Genomic DNA, 23,228 nt, shown 5'->3' with positions numbered 1-23,228 from the left:
CATGATCACACTGACAGAACCACAGGCACATAGACACAGGCAACAGAGCATGCACAATGTCGGCACTAGTACAGTGTATATCCACCTTTCGCAGCAATGCAGGCTGCTATTCTCCCATGGAGACGATCGTAGAGATGCTGGATGTAGTCCTGTGGAACGGCTTGCCATGCCATTTCCACCTGGCGCCTCAGTTCGACCAGCGTTCGTGCTGGACGTGCAGACCGCGTGAGACGACGCTTCATCCAGTCCCAAACATGCTCAATGGGGGACAGATCCGGAGATCTTGCTGGCCAGGGTAGTTGACTTACACCTTCTAGAGCACGTTGGGTGGCACGGGATACATGCGGACGTGCATTGTCCTGTTGGAACAGCAAGTTCCCTTGCCGGTCTAGGAATGGTAGAACGATGGGTTCGATGACGGTTTGGATGTACCGTGCACTATTCAGTGTCCCCTCGACGATCACCAGTGGTGTACGGCCAGTGTAGGAGATCGCTCCCCACACCATGATGCCGGGTGTTGGCCCTGTGTGCCTCGGTCGTATGCAGTCCTGATTGTGGCGCTCACCTGCACGGCGCCAAACACGCATACGACCATCATTGGCACCAAGGCAGAAGCGACTCTCATCGCTGAAGACGACACGTCTCCACTCGTCCCTCCATTCACGCCTGTCGCGACACCACTGGAGGCGGGCTGCACGATGTTGGGGCGTGAGCGGAAGACGGCCTAACGGTGTGCGGGACCGTAGCCCAGCTTCATGGAGACGGTTGCGAATGGTCCTCGCCTATACCCCAGGAGCAACAGTGTCCCTAATTTGCTGGGAAGTGGCGGTGCGGTCCCCTACTGCACTGCGTAGGATCCTACGGTCTTGGCGTGCATCCGTGCGTCGCTGCGGTCCGGTCCCAGGTCGACGGGCACGTGCACCTTCCGCCAACCACTGGCGACAACATCGATGTACTGTGGAGTCCTCACGCCCCACGTGTTGAGCAATTCGGCGGTACGTGCACCCGGCCTCCCGCATGCCCACTATACGGCCTCGCTCAAAGTCCGTCAACTGCACATACGGTTCACGTCCACGCTGTCGCGGCATGCTACCAGTGTTAAAGACTGCGATGGAGCTCCGTATGCCACGGCAAACTGGCTGACACTGACGGCGGCGGTGCACAAATACAGCGCAGCTAGCGCCATTCGACGGCCAACACCGCGGTTCCTGGTGTGTCCGCTGTGCCGTGCGTGTGATCATTGCTTGTACAGCCCTCTCGCAGTGTCCGGAGCAAGTATGGTGGGTCTGACACACCGGTGTCAATGTGTTCTTTTTTCCATTTCCAGGAGTGTACTTACAGAACCAACAATATTTTAAGACAGGTTTAGTTTTAATTGACGTTGGTAAATTCTGGCGTGAGCTAAGTAAACTGGCCGCTTCCTTAAGGGGCGAGGGGTAAGTAGCGTGGCGACTGCGGGTTTAGTGAATGTGAGAGGGGGAATATTTCACTGTTTGTCTTCCAGTACTGACAACTGACAGGCGCGCACAGTCGTACCAATCAGAAGCAACGGCGTACTGTAGAGTTGGACACGGAAGTAACATACATTCGTTAATGTGCACATTATTTTGAGCAATGAATGTTGTAATACAACGCAATGAGTAGAAGAAAAGTGACATTCAAAACATTTTGTAAACGTTTGTGACCGTGTCTCATATTGCATACGGTTTTTAAATGTAAGTACAATAGTTGTTATTAACCATTATTTGCTCACTCAGACAACACAACAGCGTATCGCCAGGCAATCACAGTGTCACAAATTTCGGGCCCGCACCTGAGACCATTGGCGACTTATCGCGCCGTTATAATACAGGGTGTCTCTTCTGGGAGTCGTCAGGCGCATTTTCTCTGGTATTTCAGCGGATATTCGCAATTTCCTTTTCGCACTGTGCATCTGGAGTCGACCAGAAAGAAACACTGCTCATAACAACTTTCATGCGATGCCGAGCTTCGACAGAATGCGAAATTTTGGGTTCCCATGCGACAGAGCGATCCCAGATTAGTCACGTACGATATTCGTTTTATCGAAAGGTGTTAACAGGGACAGTAAAACACAAAGAATAACCAGTACCCCAGCAGTCACATCACTGCCCTGGCCTGCGATGACTGCTACTGTTGTGCACCAACGCTCCTCAGTCGCTGCTAGAATACTGATTATTCTTTGTTTTGTACTGTCCCCGTCAACACATATCGATAAAACGAATATCGCTCTTCTTGACCAATGTGTGATCGCTCTATCGAATGTAAACGCAAAATTGCAAACATATGCCGAAACACCAGAGATTATGCGCCTGACGACTCTTAGGAGAGATAGTCTGTTGGAGGCCCATAACATACTAATTAAGTACATTATCAATGTGTAATAAGATTGGTAGATTTGCCAGCCGAGGCGCCGCTTCACAACGTCAGTATTGTCTCTTGAACAAGAAGTTTGACGACCACTGCACTGGGGGGGGGGGGGGGGGGGGGGTCAGATGATACTCAAAAGTACCACCTTCCTAAAATGGTAAGAAAATAAAACTAAAATTCCGAAAAGAGATATCTGTAATTTTTGTTGCTGTTTACTGCAGTTACTCAGGAGAACACTGGGAAGTTTACGAGTTTTTGATGGTTCAGACAACAAAGGGTTAAGTTGATTTTTTCACACTTATGCATTTTACTGAAATAAAATAATGTAGAACAAAAAATAAAATGTTATCCTAACGCGTTTTTTGCTTGTGACCGCGTTTCCATTTCAGTCTATTGAAAAGTCAGCAAATTCCAGTATTTTTTTTTAGTTTTTGTAAACTCACTTGGAAATCGATGATTCTGACGTCTGTCACGTGGTCACCGCTGTATCTGAACATGAGGTTGTTCTTCCACGCGTCGCCGTGAAGCAGAACCACCAGCACCGGTGTCACAGAAGCCACCGCATGTTCCACCCTGTCGAAAATGTCAGCACTCAGCTCTCTGTATTTGGTTGCGTATTTCTCATAACCGGTATGCTTTCCCAGATTTTCCGCCACTGCTGCGAAAGCCTTGTGCGTGTAGGTCCGGAAGAAATCCTTAGCTCCCTCTAGGTGCAATGGATGGGTTTTGAACGTGGGACCAGCGAGGGACTCGTGGCCTGCGAACAAAAGAGAGGCAGCGTGCAGGCGCGCCAGACTCTTCACAACCAGCGAACACTGTTCCCGATCCAGGAGTTTCCCGTTCTCGGCCACCTTGAAGTCCGATTCCTGCAAGTCCTCCAGGACGAGATACTCTGTGGGCAGAGAGCCGCTGTGGTAACAACTGGCAGCCAGTGGCTGCCAGTCGCTGCCTTCTACGGCCTTCAGAGCAGAGCTTACGGCGGGCAGCATCTCCTTGTATAAGAGGGTCTCCCTGAGAAACAGGCCGCCTATGTGCGCAGCCTCCATGCTAGCTCCTGACCGACTGAGACTCTTCACAATCATCGACCGCTTCCTCGCCTGACCGCTGCCGTTTCGCACCCTCGCCACCACACGGTGTATCTCGCCGTGGAAACCGCCTCCGCTAGCGTCCGCCCCGGCTACGTCCATTGATTCCACGTGCAGATCATCGTCACTCTCCGCCTTTCTCAACGACGAAGCCACGAACTTTTCGTCGATCCACTCTGGCAGTGTGGTCTTCTCACCAGTGTGGGCCATCTCTTCCTGATATGCACATGCAGAAACACGATATTAGAAATGGTAGACCCCCTATTGGAAAGTTAATAAACTATAATAGCAGACTCAAAATCAGTTACAATAGCAGACTCAAAATCAGTACACAGAAATCTACTCATGAGGTATTTACGGTGTTCCAAAAATTAAAAAATGGAAAAAACTGACATCGCCTTAGTTATTATGAAACAAACGCATCAGTCAACTTGGCACATCCCTCACAACAGGAGTAGTATAAGAATGTAGGTACTGGCGCACTTCCCAATATTGCCCATTTTTAGATATAATATGAGGCATTTCTTTTAGCATTTATCACCGATTTTAACAGTCAGATCATTTTTCAATACAAAAATTGGCCTTTCGAATGAGACACACTTACAAAAACTGCGTAAGTTTTTAGTGATTGACAGACAATAAAAATGGATAACAATCCTGAAGATTTTTTTACTATCTAAACATAAAACGTCCAAGATACTACCCCAATTGCCATTTCTCATCGATTTAAAAAAAAATTCAAATGAAGCACAAAATAATTACATATAATTGATGGACAGCAAATGGGCATCCATTTGTTATCTCAATTAATTGTAGAATATATTTTAAGGGCAGTTAAAGATTTTCAGTTAAATTTAGTTCTCAGTCATTGTATTATTTACGAGTGTCTCACCTTTCAATTGCTTTATAAACACATTATTATAACTGATAATACTGTTATAGTTATTATTTAATTCAATTTTTGAAAAATGTTTTTGTCATATTTCATATTAACATATTTTGAAATACGACAAACATACATTTTGGGAAAATGGAAAATGTGGTAAAGGATTAGTAAATTGGGCTTTAAATAATTTACCAACGTCAGAGATGCATTTTCCAGTATGTTATTACTGTGGTCCATTTTCTAAGCTAGAAGATAGACTAGCATGTGGAGATAAAGGAGTTAATCGATTATATGAAGCTTGCAAACAAAATGGTACAGCCTATAGAGATAATAAAGACTTATAAAAAAGACACAAAGCAGATAAAGAGCTTCAATTAGCTGCAAAAGAAAGAATGCATGCTCCAGATGCTTCAGTTGGTGAAAACGCTGCAGCTACTGCAGATAGAGGAATAATGCATGGAAAAAGAAAACTGGGAATGGGACTTGACCTTGATGACAATGGATGAGGTTTATAATTTTTGATTGTATAAATGAATAGTTTTGACACTGTTAAAAAAAATTTCTTCCTAGTGGTAAAATTAAAGCAACAGCAATTAAAATCAAAGCTAATAATGATCAACTGTACAGTATTGATCAGTTTTTAACTGAAGCACAAAAAAGAAAATTTATTGATAACATTAGCAACTCCTGTTGTGAAAAAAAATATTGAATATCTAACCAAACAAGAAGAAGGATCTGGTTTCAATATACACGAAGGTGATTTTCTACCACTACTGTTGGCAGCATTACCATATTTAACTACTACTGGTACACTAGCAGGTGGTGCTGCAGCAGTTGCAAATGCTGTTATGAATAAAATGAAATGTGGTAAGGAATTAGAAGAGCAAAAGGCTCGTAATTTAGAAGTGGAAAAGAAAGGTACACGGTTAAAAAACTTTGCAAAAAGTAATTGACAAGTATCCTAATGCACTAAGAACTTCAATTTAGAGAACCTTGTAAAGCAATTGAAAACTGAACTTTTTCATGGTGTATTTATGACTGTTGAGTTCCCTAATAAACTAAAAATTTTGCAAGTGGAATCGTTAATTTAAATACATCTCATCATGTTGGTACACAATGGATATGTTACTATAGGAATAATTATAAAAAGAATTTTGTTTGACTCATTTGGTGGAAATATACCTCAACAGATAGTTAATTATTTGAAGAAAAATGATCTGTCCTATAAAAATGAGAAGATACAAAATTTTAATGAAGTAATATGTGATCATTTGTGTTTATTTGTATTAAAATTCTAAATGGTTATGAATTTGATGATATTTTGAATCTAATGAATGAACATTTTTGGAAATAAAATAAGCAAACAAAGTGGTGAAAAACAAATCTAAAGGATTACAAAAAATAGAAAGATTTAGAATTGTAAATAGAAAATATAATTAAGCAATTTCAATAAGAATGAAGAAGCATTTTTAAAATAAGTAATGGTTATATTGATTTTAAAGGTAGACATAAAAAGGTAAACATAAAAGATCCTATAAATTGTTATCATACAGTTACCAAACAATACTTAGAGAAAGAATTTATTAGAAGACCTGAATAGACAAGTATTCAGTTAGAACACAATTCAATAACTATGTCACCACAGAAAAACTTTATGAAAAAATTATGCAGTTTCATGATGATAACTATAACACATCTACATCTACATGAAGACTCGGCAAGCCACGTGTGTCGGAGGGTACCTTGAGTACCTCTATCAGTTCTCCCTTTTATTCCAGTCTCGTATTGTTTGTGGAAAGAAAGATAGTTGGTATGCCTCTGTGTGGGCTCTAATCTCTCTGATTTTATCCTCATGGATTCTTTGCGAGATATATATACTGCTTGACTCCTCAGCGAAGGTATGTTCTCGAAACTTCAACAAAAGCCCATACTGAGCTACTGAGTCTTCCACTGGAGTTATTTTATCATCTTCGTATCGTTTTCGCGATTACTAAATGATCCTGTAACGAAGCGTGCTGCTCTCTGTTGGATCTCCTCTATCTAACACTGTCTGGTATGGATCCCGCACTGGTGAGCAATATTCAAGCAGTGGGCGAACAAATGTACTGTAACCTACTTCCTTTGTTTTCGGATTGCATTTTCTTAGAATTCTTCCAATGAATGTCAGTCTGGCATCCGCTTTACCGACGATCAACTTCATATGATCATTCCATTTTAAATCACTCTTAATGCCTACTCCCAGATAATTTATGGAGTTAACTGCTTCCATTTGCTGGCCTGCTATATTGTACCTAAATGATAAAGAGTATTTCTTTCTGTGTATTCGCAGCATATTACTCTTGTCTACATTGAGACTCAGTTGCTATTCCCTGCACCATGCGTCAATTCGTTGCAGATCCTCCTGCATTTCAGTACAATTTTCCATTGTTACAACCTCTCGATATACTATAGCATCATCTGCAAAAAGCCTCAGTGAACTTACGATGTTATCCACAAGGTCATTTATGTATATTGTGAATAGCAATGGTCCTACGACACTCCCCTGTGGCACACCTGAAATCACTCTTACTTTGGAAGACTCTCTCCATTGAGAATGACATGCTGCGTTATGTTATCTAGGAACTCTGCAATCGAATCACACAATTCGTCTGATAGTCCATATGCTCTGACTTTGTACATTAAACGACTGTGGGGAACTGTATCTATGGCGCTCTGAGTCTCGTGGACGAATAGCGCGAGCTGAGTTTCACACGATCGTCTTTTTCGAAACCCATGCTGATTCCTACAGAGTAGATTTATAGTCTCCAGAAAAGTCATTATACTCGAACATAACACGTGTTCCAAAATCCTACAACTAATCGACGTTAGAGATATAGGTCTATAGTTCTGCACATCTGTTCGACGTCCCTTCTTGAAAACGGGGATGACCTACATCCCTTCTTGAAAACGGGGATGACCTGTGCCCTTTTCCAATCCTTTGGAACGCTACGCTCTTCTAGAGACCTACAGCACACCGCTGCAAGAAGGGGGGCAAGTTCCTTCGCGTACTCTGTGTAAAATCGAAGTGGTATCCAGTCAGGTGAAGCGGCCTTACCTCTTTTGAGCGATTTTAAGTGTTTCTCTATTGCTCTGTCGTCTATATCGATATCTTCCATTTTGTCATCTGTGCGACAATCTAGAGAAGGAACTACAGCCCAGTCCTCCTCTGTGAAACAGCTCTGGAAAAATACATTTAGTATGTCGGCCTTTAGTCTGTCTTCCACCTACCACTTTGACATAAGACCAAAATTTCTTAGGATTTTCTGCCTAGTCAGTACATAGAACTTTACTTTCGAATTCATTGAACGCCTCTCGCATAGCCCTCCTCACACTACATCTTGCTTCGCGTAATTTTTGTTTGTCTGCAAGGCTTTACCTGTGTTTATGTTTACTGTGAAGTTCCCTTTGCTTCCGCAGCAGTTTTGTAACTCGGTTGTTGTACCATACTGGCTCTTTTCCATGTCGTCCAGTTTGGCACATTCTCATCTAATGCATATTGTACAATGGTTTTGAACTTGTCCACTGATCCTCAACACTATCTATACTTGAGGCCAAACTTTTGTGTTGAGCTGTCAAGTACTCTGAAATCTGCTTTTGTCACTTTTGCTAAACAGAAAAATCTTCCTACCTTTTTTAATATTTCTATTTATGGCTGAAATCATTGATGCAGTAACCGCTTTATCATCGCTGATTCCCTGTTCTCCATTAACTGTTTCAAATAGTTTGGGTCTGTTTGTTACCAGAAGGTCTAATATGTTATCGCCAAGAATAAGTTCTCTGTTTAGCTGCTCAAGTTAGTTTTCAGATCATACACGTAAAAAAATTTGACTGGATTCATTTTCCCTGCCACCCGTTATAAGCGTTTGAGTCTGTCAGTGTATAATGCCTATTGATGAAACAGTTAATAATCTGAAATCAGATTGTAATAAAAGATTTTGAATTTATAACAGTATCATGGTGCGTCTTAATAAATAAATACAAAAGATCAAAGCTACTCTCATTGATCTAGAAAATAGTGTACATGATCAATTAGAACTGTCATTACTTTTAATGATCCTATTGAGTGTCAGCAATGTTTATTTCCATATTGGATTACGGTCAAGAAAACTGTAATGTAGGCATATACAGAAATGGCTGTAGCAGTTGATCCTAAAAGCTTTAAAATGTCTATGTTTCCTCCATCAACACCTTTCACTGATCTTGCACAATGGAGATGAAAGTTTAATATGATGGGTCAAGTAAATTTAAACCTGTTAGAGTGTTTATGTATTTGGTGACTTATTTACATTACTTGATTATGAATAACAATTTTAAGCTATATAAATGGATCACATTCGGTGTTTTAAATGTAAAAAGTTTATGGAAACACATAATCCTCACAGAGAAACAACTAAAAATGGAAGACAAAGATTAAAAGTATTTGTTTAGTGTGTAAAACTCTAAAGAGTAAATTTATTAATAAAAATTTCTAGGTGAAGGTGTGAGTTGTGAAGAAAAAATTAATGAATTCCATGAACTAATGAGAAAAAATTACAATAGAAGACAAGTTGTAGCTTCTGGAATAGATGATTTATGGCTAGCTGATTTTGTTGAAATGGTAGCTGACGTCTTCGAAAAAATATTTAGAGACCTAGTTCCAAAAAATTTACAAACTTATAATGGAAAAGAATTCTACAATAACCATTTTAAACAACTGTTGAAGAAATATAATACACTCCTGGAAATGGAAAAAAGAACACATTGACACCGGTGTGTCAGATCCACCATACTTGCTCCGGACACTGCGAGAGGGCTGTACAAGCAATGATCACACGCATGACACAGCGGACACACCAGGAACCGCGGTGTTGGCCGTCGAATGGCGCTAGCTGCGCAGCATTTGTGCACCGCCGCCGTCAGTGTCAGCCAGTTTGCCGTGGCATATGGAGCTCCATCGCAGTCTTTAACACTGGTAGCATGCCGCGACAGCGTGGACGTGAACCGTATGTGCAGTTGACGGACTTTGAGCGAGGGCGTATAGTGGGCATGCGGGAGGCCGGGTGGACGTACCGCCGAATTGCTCAACACGTGGGGCGTGAGGTCTCCACAGTACATCGATGTTGTCGCCAGTGGTCGGCGGAAGGTGCACGTGCCCGTCGACCTGGGACCGGACCGCAGCGACACACGGATGCACGCCAAGACCGTAGGATCCTACGCAGTGCCGTAGGGGACCGCACCACCACTTCCCAGCAAATTAGGGACACTGTTGCTCCTGGGGTATCGGCGAGGACCATTCGCAACCGTCTCCATGAAGCTGGGCTACGGTCCCGCACACCGTTAGGCCATCTTCCGCTCACGCCCCAACATCGTGCAGCCCGCCTCCAGTGGTGCCGCGACAGGCGTGAATGGAGGGACGAATGGAGACGTGTCGTCTTCAGCGATGAGAGTCGCTTCTGCCTTGGTGCCAATGATGGTCGTATGCGTGTTTGGCGCCGTGCAGGTGAGCGCCACAATCAGGACTGCATACGACCGAGGCACACAGGGCCAACACCCGGCATCATGGTGTTGGGAGCGATCTCCTACACTGGCCGTACACCACTGGTGATCGTCGAGGGGACACTGAATAGTGCACGGTACATCCAAACCGTCATCGAACCCATCGTTCTACCATTCCTAGACCGGCAAGGGAACTTGCTGTTACAACAGGACAATGCACGTCCGCATGTATCCCGTGCCACCCAACGTGCTCTAGAAGGTGTAAGTCAACTACCCTGGCCAGCAAGATCTCCGAATCTGTCCCCCATTGAGCATGTTTGGGACTGGATGAAGCGTCGTCTCACGCGGTCTGCACGTCCAGCACGAACGCTGGTCCAACTGAGGCGCCAGGTGGAAATGGCATGGCAAGCCGTTCCACAGGACTACATCCAGCATCTCTACGATCGTCTCCATGGGAGAATAGCAGCCTGCATTGCTGCGAAAGGTGGATATACACTGTACTAGTGCCGACATTGTGCATGCTCTGTTGCCTGTGTCTATGTGCCTGTGGTTCTGTCAGTGTGATCATGTGATGTATCTGACCCCAGGAATGTGTCAATAAAGTTTCCCCTTTCTGGGACAATGAATTCACGGTGTTCTTATTTCAATTTCCAGGAGTGTATTAATTGTTATTCAACATTTAGTGAATTTAAAGCATCTGTTGTTGAAAGATTTAATAGAACACTTAAAGAAAAAACGTAGAAAAAGTTTTGCCATCAAGGAAACTGGAAGTGGATAGATACTGTTTCAAAATTAGGTGATGAATAGATCAACACAAAACATTAAAGTAAGAAAATGAAACCAATACAAGTTAATGAAAAAAATTTGTGACCAATTTGGGAGGGGCGTCTAGCATCTCCAAAATTTCAAAAAGGATATAAAGTGAGAATTAGTAAACGAGTATTTGAAAAACGATACTCTGCCAATTGGTCTACAGAGTTGAGTTGAAATTGAAGATGTTATATATTCAGATCCAAATACATAAAAATTGAAAGTTATTTAAAGGAAATTTTTATGAATACGAACTACAGAAAGCTAAATATCCAGATGTATAACTTATTGAGAAAGTGCTAAGACAGAAAGGTGATGAAAATATATTAAACGGTTAGGATTTGATAATTCACATATTAGTTGGATAAATAAAGGGAATGTTATTTTAGAAGGATGTTAGACTTTTGTTGTACATGTAAATAATGAAGTTTGTACTTTACTTATTTCTACGTTTTTGTTATCCTGATGATAATGTATCTATATTCATAAATCAGTTAATTTATGAGGTTTTGAATTATGTGTTTGATCTAAATGGTGGTAGAGTATACATTTTTATATATTTTTTATAAATATTATTTACATTTTTTGTTTTCTGTTTGTTGTATATACCAGCTTTCAATGGCAGTATGTGTTTCAGGGTCATAGGTGGATTTTGAATTAACTGAATAGCTGTGGTTTGCAAAGTTTGAGTAATGATGTGAGCCTAACCTCTCAGCAAAGATTTTAACTCAACAATATACATCATCTGTAGCTCCGTTTATATTGGGAAAAATTGTTGAGGATAGCTGTTCATTTGTGTTGTGTATAAAATGTATAAAATTAATTTTTATTTCTTTAACTTTGCACATTTTCCAATTTTTATCTCTTGTTTGTTTATGTTTCCAAAAGCAATTAATATCTTTTGTCTCATTAAAATTAGGACATGTTTGAGTTGAGAAGTCTTCACATATATGTTATTGTGAGTTGATGATTGTGAATGTTTTTTTAAGTATACTGTGCAAACACTTTTACCAAATTCACAGGGGACTTTTTCAAGTAATTTATCTTTGTTTACTACATAGGACTTAGGTTGATATACTTTATCATATTCTTTGTAACATTGTTTACACATGTGTACATGTTCATCTCTTACATAGGAATATAGATGATAACTGTCAATGGTTTTTTTCAGTTTTACAGTTCTTACATATCTTTTTGTTAACCATTTATTATATCAAAAATCTATATCATGACTTCTATTATTCATCCCATTATGCTTCATTTTTATTCCAGCAATCACATTATCATTTTCCCAACTGAGCTCTTTAGCATACTTGTGTGTTAAGGTAATTTTGAACCGATTATTATTTGACAAAAAGGTTTTATAGCCATATTTTGTATGCATATTTTCTGCATTTGTAATTTCATGTGATTGATTTGTATCAAGCTCATTTTAACTTCATTAATGGTATACATTTATTAATACTGTTGAGCTTTGCAACAAGTTCATTTTTCTCCATTTGTATATCAAAAATTAATCTTGAATCTTCTCTATTGGATTCATATTTAAAAATTCATGCTATGATTTAACATTTCTTTTTATATCTTCCATTTCAACACTGTGATCAATGTTTAACTACTCTGCTGTATTTGGAATAAAATATTTATGTGGTAAAGCTTTTCCTTTACAAACACTAGAAATAATTTCCTTATTCTTCCTTTATCAGCAATAGTAAACATCGAAACAACTGCTTCATTATGACCAGTCTTCATAAATTTATAGAGCTTCGTAAGCAAATATTCTTCTCGATGTTTGCAATTGCTGAATGATTTAATTACAATAGGTGTATATTCATCTTCAGGTTTATTAGATTCAAATAACTGTGGTACATCAATAATTTTAGCTGTTTGGAATTGTTGTAAAAATGGATTAATATTTTCTATTTCATTTTGTTTAGTACTGTTTTCTATTTCATTTTTCCTGGTGCTGTTTTTCTTCAAATAATATCAATTTTTCAGCCTTGATTTATACATTTTTTACAAATTGATCTTGGTTTACCTAATTTCTTTCCAAATTCATTTATATCCTTTGAGACACTACATTTACTACATTTCTTCATTAGATTGTTGTCCATTTATTGTATTAAAAAAACATTGGAATTTGTTGCCCATATTTTGTTGTCTATAATATTGTATACTTATAATTAAAAAATATTCATGCTTTTGTATTGCATTTTTAGTGTAATTATTAGTTGCAGTATTAATGAGCATTTTATTCCAAACAATGATAAATTCATTGTACCAGTTATTATTACCTTTCTTGTGAACTCTTTATACTCATAAAATGTATCATCTTTGAAAAAATACAAATACAACATGCCATTAATGTATCTAAATGCAGAAGTCATACCAGCTGGTAATCTTGTAAATTTGAAAGTCTCATTAAAGACTAAACATATCCTATCTGATTATGTGTTGACTATACCATTTAATTTAAAATTTTGTCATAAACCAGTATTCAATATTGGTTTTGGATATCCTGAAATTAATTGCAGTACGTGTAAATGCATCATATAGATCATGTTGTCAACAAATATTACAATTTCATCACTAGGTCTCTGAGTCTGGTACATACCACTTATACTTTGTAGATAATGGGGTAAAAATGTCAACCAATTAGTTATTAACTGGGGTTTATCATCAATCCGTACCAAATTCTTATAAAAACATATAAACTCTCATTCATAAATAATAAGTGATCGATATGTTTATATCAATGTAATGGTTCAACTGGTTCAATTGGTGTATAATGTTGTGTTGATGTCTATGTTGGTTTTGTAGGTGTTACTGACACTACAACATACCAACTAGGAATACCATCAATAGCATCTTGAGATCACTGCTAATATGGACCATTGCAGTATGGATACGTTGTTGATCCCTAAACATCTGCATGTTGTTAATCTAATGAATGACCAACTTCATGCACTAATACTTGAAATAAGTTTATTTCATCTTTTGGTGTATTCCCATCAATTTTCAAGTACCACAGCTCTTCATCATCCATATCTATTTCTACTGGATGATTATTGATATGTATGCCCTAAGATGTCACCTTGACTGTCTAGATCTTTTGTATATTTTACACCACAGATTTTAAATCTATGTGACTGTCTTTTATTTGTAATTAAAATATCAGGGTACTTATTATCGTGGTCAAACTGAATATTAATATATTTTTTCCATAAACGAAATGCTGCATCTGCTACATGTAGTACCTTTTTATTTGCACTTTTATAATGAAAATTTTATATTTTTCTTATTCCATTTGTATGTACTGGTACTATAACTATGAAATCCATTTTTTACACCACACCTAGACTTATTCATAAAATTGAAAGTATCTTCATTTAATTCACCACTTATTTCATTATTATATTTTACTTGAAATAGCATCAAAACCTCTCTAAAGGGCTCATCACTCACTTGAGTATTTTCATTATCTGGTACACCCAAATAACCAAAATCATTTATGTATTTTATTGATTTACTGCAACTGCTATTTTCATAACCACCAACAGGAGAAGTAGCATTGTTTATATATTTAAAATTCTTTTAATAACACCTACACATTGGACAAGAAGAATGATCTACAAACCATTTATCAACACATTTTGTGTGGAAGACATGATTACATATAGTTTTTACATACTGACGATCTTCATCAGTTAAATATATAGTGCAATCTACTTCTGAAGATTCAATTATTTCATATCATCTTGTTGTTTTTTGTATAAATGATTCAGACAGTTTTTGATATTCTAAAATCTCAACCTAATTAACTTTATCTCTAAATTGTATAATAAAATATTCAGATAATTCTTGATGAAATGATATTTAATACCAATCTACTTTGTCTTCGAATTCTCTTATAAAATCTTCAGATAATTTTTGACATATTGATATTTCATTCCAATCAATTACATCTTTAAACTCTGTTATAGTTTTCAGATAATTTTTGACATGTTGATACTGTCTTCCAATCTTGTTTATACTTAAATTCTCTTCTATAGTTTTGAGATAATTTTTGGTCACTTGATGTTTTATTCCAGTCCAATTTATCTCCAAATTCCCTGATAAAATCTTCAGATAGTCTTTGACATCTTGAGATTTCATTCCAATTAGCTTCCTTTTTAAATTCTCTTATAAAGTTTTCAGATAATCTTTCACATCTTGATATAAATATCCAATATATTTTATCTTCTAAATTATGTAATACAATTTTCAGACTATTGTTCATATTCTGATATTGCACATGAATCAATTTTTTCTTGAAATTCTCTTATGAATCCTTCAGATAAAATTGTATTCTTTGATATATGCCACCAGTCTGAAATATGAAATGGATTTTCTTTTTTAATATAACCATCAAATATAGTACTACATGTATCGTTTTCTGAATACAATTTACTTCACTGTTTTAAATTTCAGTTTTTTCACATAAGATATAAATCATTTTTATTCGTAATTAGATCAATTAGTTGTTGTGTTTTTAGTTTAGAATAACTTTTAGTTACTAATTCTTTTTCTTTATCTTTGAGAGCTTTTAAAGTATAATTTTTTCTTGTATTGGCAGTGTGGATAATAATCAATGAGTTGTTGTCTTTTTCATTTAGAATAACCTTTTAATCTTGGTTGCTTAGCTTTAGTTTTTAATTGGCTTACATTTAGAGTGTCCATTTACATGGTAAAAAATCTTCAGGATTGTTATCCATTTATGTTATCTATCAATGATGAAAAACTTATGCAATTTTTGTAAAATAAAAGTGGCTCTTTCGAAAGGCCAATTTTAATATTGAACAATGATCTGACTGTTAAAATCAGTGATAAATGCTAGAAGAGATGCCTTATTTTATATCTAAAAATGGCCAATATTGGGAAGTGTGCCAGTACCCACAGCTTATACTACGAATGGGATAGGAAATTCTAGATTCTTTGTACGAAAATCAATGTTGGCTGAGAGCAGAATCATCTGCACACAACTGATGTAATCTCAGCATCAGGAATGTGTTACCTGTCCAATACTCTCCTCAGTGGGCAAGGCAGATGGAAATCCAACAGTGCATATTCCTGACCATATGGTGATTACCAGAGTACCTCCAAGTCGAAATGTACACTTCGACACACCACAACATAGGTGAGCAGTCGGGAATTTGGAACTTCTCTATGTGTGCACAAAATGCGGATCAGACTGCTCGGCATTTAGACGTTTCCCAGACCGTTATCAATTTACCCAAACTTTCGTTATCTGACAACGAGACATTTGAGCTTGCCAAGGGAGGAAATTTTGCTGTTAGTCCGCGTTTTGTGCCCACAGAAGAAATTATAGCCAGTGTAGAAGCAGGAACTCGCAGTATGGATTCTGTAACAGCTGAAGAAATCCGTATAGAAACAGTGAGAATGTTAGCCAATGCAAAACCGCCGAAGAGTAATATAACTGTGGGTGAGGGAAGAGCTTTAAAACTCCTGAATGATGACGATAGTATTTTCATTCTCCCTGCTGACAAAGGAAGCGCAACAGTGGTTATGGATGTGGCTGACCATCAGAGTAAGATTACTGATCTACTGGATCCGCAAGCATATAAGAGGTTGAATAAGCACCCCACTAACAACGTTCTTAGAACTGTGTCATGGTTAATAAAAAAGTCATCCATTGAAGAGAGTGTACAGAAAGGTCTCAGCAATTCGGTTTGCTTTACCACTGAGGCATCATGGATTGCCCAAAATTCATAAAGAAAACGTGCCATTAAGACCGATACTAAGTGTCATTGGTTCGCCCACCTACTAATTAGCCAAGTTTTTGACTACACTGTTAAAACCACATGTGGGCCATTTGGGCTCTTATATAAAGAATTCGACACATTTCATCAGCAGATTGAATGGCGTAGTGGTCCATCCAGAGGACATATTGGTCAGTTTCGATGCGGTATCGCTGTTTACCATGGTTCCACTTAATGATGTATTGGTATAGCTGGATCGAATTTTTCCTGCTGATATTTCAGAACTGTTTAAGTGTTGTTTGACGACCACATACTTCAAGTCGAATGAAGAGTTTTATGAGCAAATGGATGGCGTGGCTATGGGAAGCCCCCTAAGTCCCGTAATTGCAAACTTCTTTATGGAGAAATTCGAAGAACAGGCCTTAGGTAATGCCAGCAAAAAACAAAATGTATGGTTCGATACGTGGATGACACGTTTGTTGTTGTGGAGATATGGCAGGGAGAAACTAAGCTGGTTCCACGAACATCTGAATAGTATAAACTCGAGATTTCATTTTACAATGGAGTAGGAGGTAAACGGAAAATTACATTTCCTCGATGTGCTTGTTTTTAGAAACGAAAATGGTAGTTTGGGCCACTCAGTATACCGCAAACCCACGCCCACGGACCGTTATTTGCACCAGGATTCGAACCACCACCCACAACAGAAATGGGGTGTTATCAAGACGTTAGCGGACAGAGCTATAAATATTTGTGAACCTGAGTTACTCGACGCTGAGATGGAATATCTCCACAATGCACTAATGAAGAACGGATATTCGTCCGCCGAAATAAAACGTGCGTTGAGATAGCCTTGCAGAAACCATAGTGACGTACAGGCTACTGCAAAATCTAAGGTTTTCCTGCCACTTGTTAAAAATGTAATGGGAAGAATAGGGAGGATCTTGACGAAGCGGAATATTACTGTAATTTACTAGCCCACCAGGAAGGTAAAGGAATACCTTAAGCCTGCCAAGGACGCTCGCAAGCCATTGGAAAAAGCTGGAGTGTATAGGATCCCATGCAGCTGTGGAGATGTTTATGTGGGTACCACTAAAACAACTGTTTCAAAACGTTTGGAAGAGCACAAGGGCAATTGTAGAAGAGGAGAAACGGAACGATCTGATGTTGCGGAGCCTGCAACCAACCAGGTAACCACCATATTCGTTTTGAGGAGACGCAAGTACTAGCGGCCACAAGCGGATATTATAAAAGGCTCTACAGGGAGGCAATCAGAATCGCCAAACACCCTAATAATTTCAATCGAAAGGAGGAGGACGTGAAATTAATCGGTATATGGGTGCCGGTGTTAAAGAAGATGTGTACAACCCGTCCACCACTGGGTGATGGCAACGGCGATCAACGGCAGCGGACAGCGGCCAATTGCACTGACGTTTTCAAAACATGTGATTTCACGCCTCGGCGCCGGAGCGCGCGGACACGGAATTTAGTGGCAGACAGCAGCAGCCAGTAGGTGTGTTGGACCTTCCATCGAGCTACAGACCCCCATAAAGATGTCCCCCCCAGACAGGGACAAAACGTTGGGAATTGACACAGAATTATCAACTGACCACGGCATAATAGCCCAGATAATTACTATGGACAACACATTTCTGGCCGTGAAAGTCTACATTTTAGTGTAAGAAGAAGACTAGCAGGGGAACGATAATGTTGTTGTAAACAACGATAATGTTACTTAATCTGGATGAGCTGCAATTGTAAAGATACATAACAATTTTATACGTCAAATCATAAACTGTGAATGAAGTAATCGGTAACCATTTTATCAAGCCCTGATACAGGTTTAGTAGAAACTTCTATATTTTCCCTGGCTAAAGAATTTAGTGTTATCAGATTACAAGCTGTGCTTGATAACTATAGAGTGCACTGGGTATGTTTGACCCTGTTGAAAGCTGTGTAAATGCTAATCAATAATTTAAAAAAAAATACTACACTGTACTCTGTAGGAAATCAGTCCCATGTGATGTAAATTATCAGATAGCTTACAGAACGGTTGTTACACTCCATGTATCAGCGTTTTGCAATTTGTCTATTGCACAATAAGATTACATGGATGTAGACTGGTGTGTAAGTAAACCTTCTAGACAATCATGAATGACAGAAGATTATAAACTGTGTTCTGTCAGCACACTGTTTCAATTAACTGTTTGCTAACAACATGGAGACTCAAACATTTTTCTTTAGGCTATTATCAGCAGCAGGTATATATTTCAAGGAACTCGTGACACAAAGCAGCATTGGAATTATTTATTTACTACTGATTTCTGTCTTAGACTATTGTCTTCTACCTCTATTAATGCTGAGAAACTCAAAATACAAAACGTCCTATACATAACACTAATATAAAATCATTAACACAACATTATACATGGAACAGTCACAACTAAAAAGGTACATTCTTAATGTTTAAGAAACTTCAAACGAGTTGGTTCACTAACAAAGTTCTTATGAATTGATGGGATCAACAGTGATTGAAGACTCCTCAAGGTGCATTAGCTGTTATGTTGCCCTTTAATGGGAACACTACCAGATTCGTAATGTTACTGATGCTCCTCATGTGATGCATTTTCAATTAAAATACTATTTTCTTAGGACAGAATTTTATAAAAAGAGATTTTTTATAAAATTCTTAAAAATATTTGTCAAACATGCATTAGCTAATAAAACTGTTAAAACAATTTTCAGAAGCCATTAGAGACATGATTAGCCCTAAAACAATTGGGAATCTATGATGTGCCCATACTTCAGTTGCAAATCAAAAATGTTGATATATTAGAGACCATTGTCAACATTAAAATTGGCAGTAAGTATCAGTAGATGAATGTAAAACAGAACACATGGGGTGATAAGACTCAGTGTTAAATATAATTACAGCCACTAACATCTATGGATAAAGCACGTAAAACACCATAATAATGTTCATGGCATGTGATGTCTGTGGGTTCTACAAAAGTAAATAACTGCAACGTACCAAATGTACTGATGCTTTTAAGGATATGAAAACGGCAGCTGTTCGTTATGCCAGTGTTATGGACTGGCAGTTGGTGTTGTTGTGCTAGAAGCTCATATTGGAAGACATTCGTTCCGAGTTCAATACATCAGTCATGATTCCCATGAGGGGAAATTATCAGAATGAATGAGCCTATAGCAAAGAACCACTTGCAGTATATCTGGCTGACCATTATCGTAAACCAATGGCAACTGCCATAAAAGTAAAAGTAACGTGACTTACGAGAGGTTTTTCAGGGATACCTTAATAAAAAGCATAAAATAAGTAAAAGCATTCGATAATACATGTTTGCTCAGCATGACTGTTGTAGACTGCATGAAGCAGACTGGTTCTTTAGCAACCGGAATCGGGTTGCATTTTGGCAAAGAAGAACTGCAAATATCAAAATGTTAGACAGGATTGTGTATACACGTAATTTGTCAACAATTCAACTATGGACATTGTATTACAGTGTGGTGATAATAATATATATGTACATCATAAAAGTACAGATGAACCCTATATATATATATATATATATATATTTGTCCGCCCTCGTGGTCTCGCGGTAGCGTTCTCGCTTCCCGAGCACGGGGTCCCGGGTTCGATTCCCGGTGGGGTCAGGGATTTTTCCTGCCTCGAGATGACTGGGTGTTGTTGTGTCGTCTTCATCATAGTCATTCATCCCCATTATGGTCGGAGGAAGGCAACGGCAAACCACCTCCATTAGGACCTTGCCTAGTAAGGCGGTGCGGGTCTCCCGCATCGTTCCCCTACGCTCTGTAAAGAAGCATGGGACTTCATTTTTCATTTTTTCATATATATATATAAAGTAAAACACATTTCCTCCGCTTTTGTGACACATGCTTTAATAACAAATTGTTTGGGATAAATGAATCATGTTTTATAGAATGGATTCAACAGGTTATGCCAGTTCTAAATAGAAACAGTCATATGATCATGGCAGGACGTAATTAACCAGGTGTGCTAAAGCAATCGAAGTTTGTCGAAATATTATGAAGCCTAAGATTGGTCTGGGTATTCAAAGTGTGGGTGGGGGACTGCGTTATTGCTCCCATAATTTTCATTGCCTCTGGGTTAGCTGGTATCGTCCCTTTACTTTCACTGGATAGAATTTTTAAGTTGTTCTTGAGACCGAAGATGGAATGCACACTTTCACAAAGGTGTGTATTTACAGTAGTTTTTTAATTAAGCAGATTAAGATGTTCTTTAAATCATTTACGGAAACCATGGACAGTTTGCCTGATAAATTCGTTTTGATAGCCATTGCAAGAAATTGTGTACACAGCTGTGCCTTTGTAGTTGATAAAATGTGAACTTTATGGTGTCTATACTTCGCCCATACATTTTTTGGAATGAAATATGCCACAATAATACTTTTCCCTTTTTGCTGTCCTCCCAATCATTCTGATACTTATCCAAAGTATGGTATCCAGAGGTAGCTTGTTTTTCTTGTTATCCTTATTTATTGGTAGCAGGGTATTGATGAAGCTATTAGATTTTATTACAGCAGCGTTCTAGTTCTTCAGTTCTTCATTACTGATCCTACTTTATAAATCTACATCACATTTGTCACACCAAGCAACGAATCGTATAGCTTTATATTCTTGATAAAGTTATTCTCTAGAAAGAGGTACACCATGAAGTCTTAGTAATATGGTCTGAACACAATCTTTATACTTGTTGGGATGATATGAAGTCTGGTGTATGACTAACATGTCACATTTCGCATCAGGGCCTTTGATCATCAGAAACATATTGGTGCAAAGCTATAAACTTCTCCCCATACAAAGGAAACCACTGTACAAACTCATATTCATACTCTGTCTTATAAATGTTAGCTAAACGTATGCAAGGTGAGAACCCATAACCAACCCTTGTGTTTGTGTATAAGTTAAAAAAATAGTTGTAACTCACGCTTTTTATTAAGATATCCCTGGAAAGAAGCTTTGGTAAATAACTTTGCTTTCACTTTTATTTCACTTGTCATTGGTTTACCACAATGCACATTACACAAATATAAAAACAATTTCCGATTTTAAGAAAATCTATTCTGAAATAAATAAAACATTTTAATTAACAGAACATGACCAGAGGTGCACCTGTAAAGATAGTTTTCCAAATAATTTTTCCAAATAAAGGACTACATAATAGCTAAAACAACTTCAACAGTCTTCATTAATTGTGAATTCCATCAATTCATAAGAACTTTTTTTTAAAAAATGGACTGAAGATTCTCAAATATTAATAATCAGATGTTAATTAGAAAAACTGGCGAATACAAATCACATGTCACTTATATAGGAACATGAAATCAGATTAGTCAACAGGTTGATGAACAATAGCAATGCAGACAATAATTGTCCCATATGAACAATTATCATCACACTCAATCAGATATAGTCATACACAAAATATGCATTGAGGACATAACCTTAATAACCAAAGTACTCATAACCTCAAAAATGAAACCACAGAGATATGTGATCAATATAAGCAGTAGCACACAAGAATAATTTTAAAATAAAACAGTAATAATAAGAACCATTATAGCAAAGTCAAAAGTTATTAAATTGAGTAAAACCGACTCTATTGCAACAGATGTTTATTATAGTTGTCAGCCGGTTTTGGTCTTTAATTTAGATCATCTTCAGGCCATGAGTATCAACATAGTGGGTGGTGGTAGTGGATGGAGGAAAATCTGTAAAAACATGGACATCAACTGCTAACAGTCCTTGATTTTGCTGCCACCAGCAATTATTGTTGTGATTGAGACTGTTCACTGAATTTTAATATTTTGCACCTATCACTGTCAAATCTGTAGTGAAAAAAACTTCTTAAAATTTTAAAGTCATACGTAACATGTGTACCAGAGCAGGATAATAAGATATTAAATTAATCACAGTTACCATAACACTATTTTGTATATATAAAATTGTCACATACATATTACTGTATATTATGTGTCTAATAAAAACAGAATGACAATAAGGTAAACTGTGACAAACGACTCTGAAAAAAATTAAAACTAAGGTGTCAATAGCATCATTATATACAATTTTCGATTATAATATGTCATACAATTCAGTATATAACATGTCCCACTGAACAAGGACCCAGAACAAAGGAAAAATCTGAGTTAGTGATAAAAATTGAAGTTTATAGTATATTACTAATAAGCTTCATTATCATAGATACAAGAAAAACTAAACAGGTTTATCAATAAATGGTCCATAGTGTAAAATACTCAATGGCTTACCGAAGAGTCCCTTAACAATAGTACACAGAGGTGCTGTGAATACAAGTATTTCACATTAATTGTGAAACTTAAAAAATCTATCCTGATAGTCAACAGGAATAGAACGGAAATACATATTCCCAAAACAACCAGCACACAACATCAAAATATGTCGCACTTAAAGGCCAATATGGATACATCAGACTAACTTGTAGTGAACCTATTACGGTTATTTTAAAAAATGGAGAATCAGGGTAATCTGGCTTAAACAACTGAGCACTGTAATTATTGGAAGCAAAACATGTAACAAATAAATGAAAAATAAAGAAGTAGATTTAGGAAACTAACTGTAAATGGAGCAAATAAGAAACATCTATAAACAATTACCAGTCATAAATAATGTTAAATAGGATATCTAAGAGACTAGCAATGTTCAATAACGATGGGAGAAATCATCAGTGCAGGAACATAAATATAT

The 23,228-nt window shown here is 37.9% G+C and overlaps 1 protein-coding gene across 1 annotated transcript in view; it reads right to left on the bottom strand.

The window, feature by feature from the left end:
* Positions 1-23,228, bottom strand: part of LOC126146702 (uncharacterized) — a 62,097-nt gene that overhangs the window by 22,617 nt on the left and 16,252 nt on the right. The window contains exon 2 of the mRNA XM_049915639.1: positions 2,832-3,689. Coding sequence (XP_049771596.1) covers positions 2,832-3,683 — 852 coding nt within the window. The 5' untranslated portion in view covers positions 3,684-3,689. The remainder of the gene's footprint in view (positions 1-2,831; positions 3,690-23,228) is intronic.

This window comes from Schistocerca cancellata, chromosome 2 (assembly GCF_023864275.1).
Source record: "Schistocerca cancellata isolate TAMUIC-IGC-003103 chromosome 2, iqSchCanc2.1, whole genome shotgun sequence".
Taxonomy (NCBI): Eukaryota; Metazoa; Arthropoda; class Insecta; order Orthoptera; family Acrididae; genus Schistocerca; species Schistocerca cancellata.
This window is presented reverse-complemented; position numbering and strand designations above follow the sequence as displayed.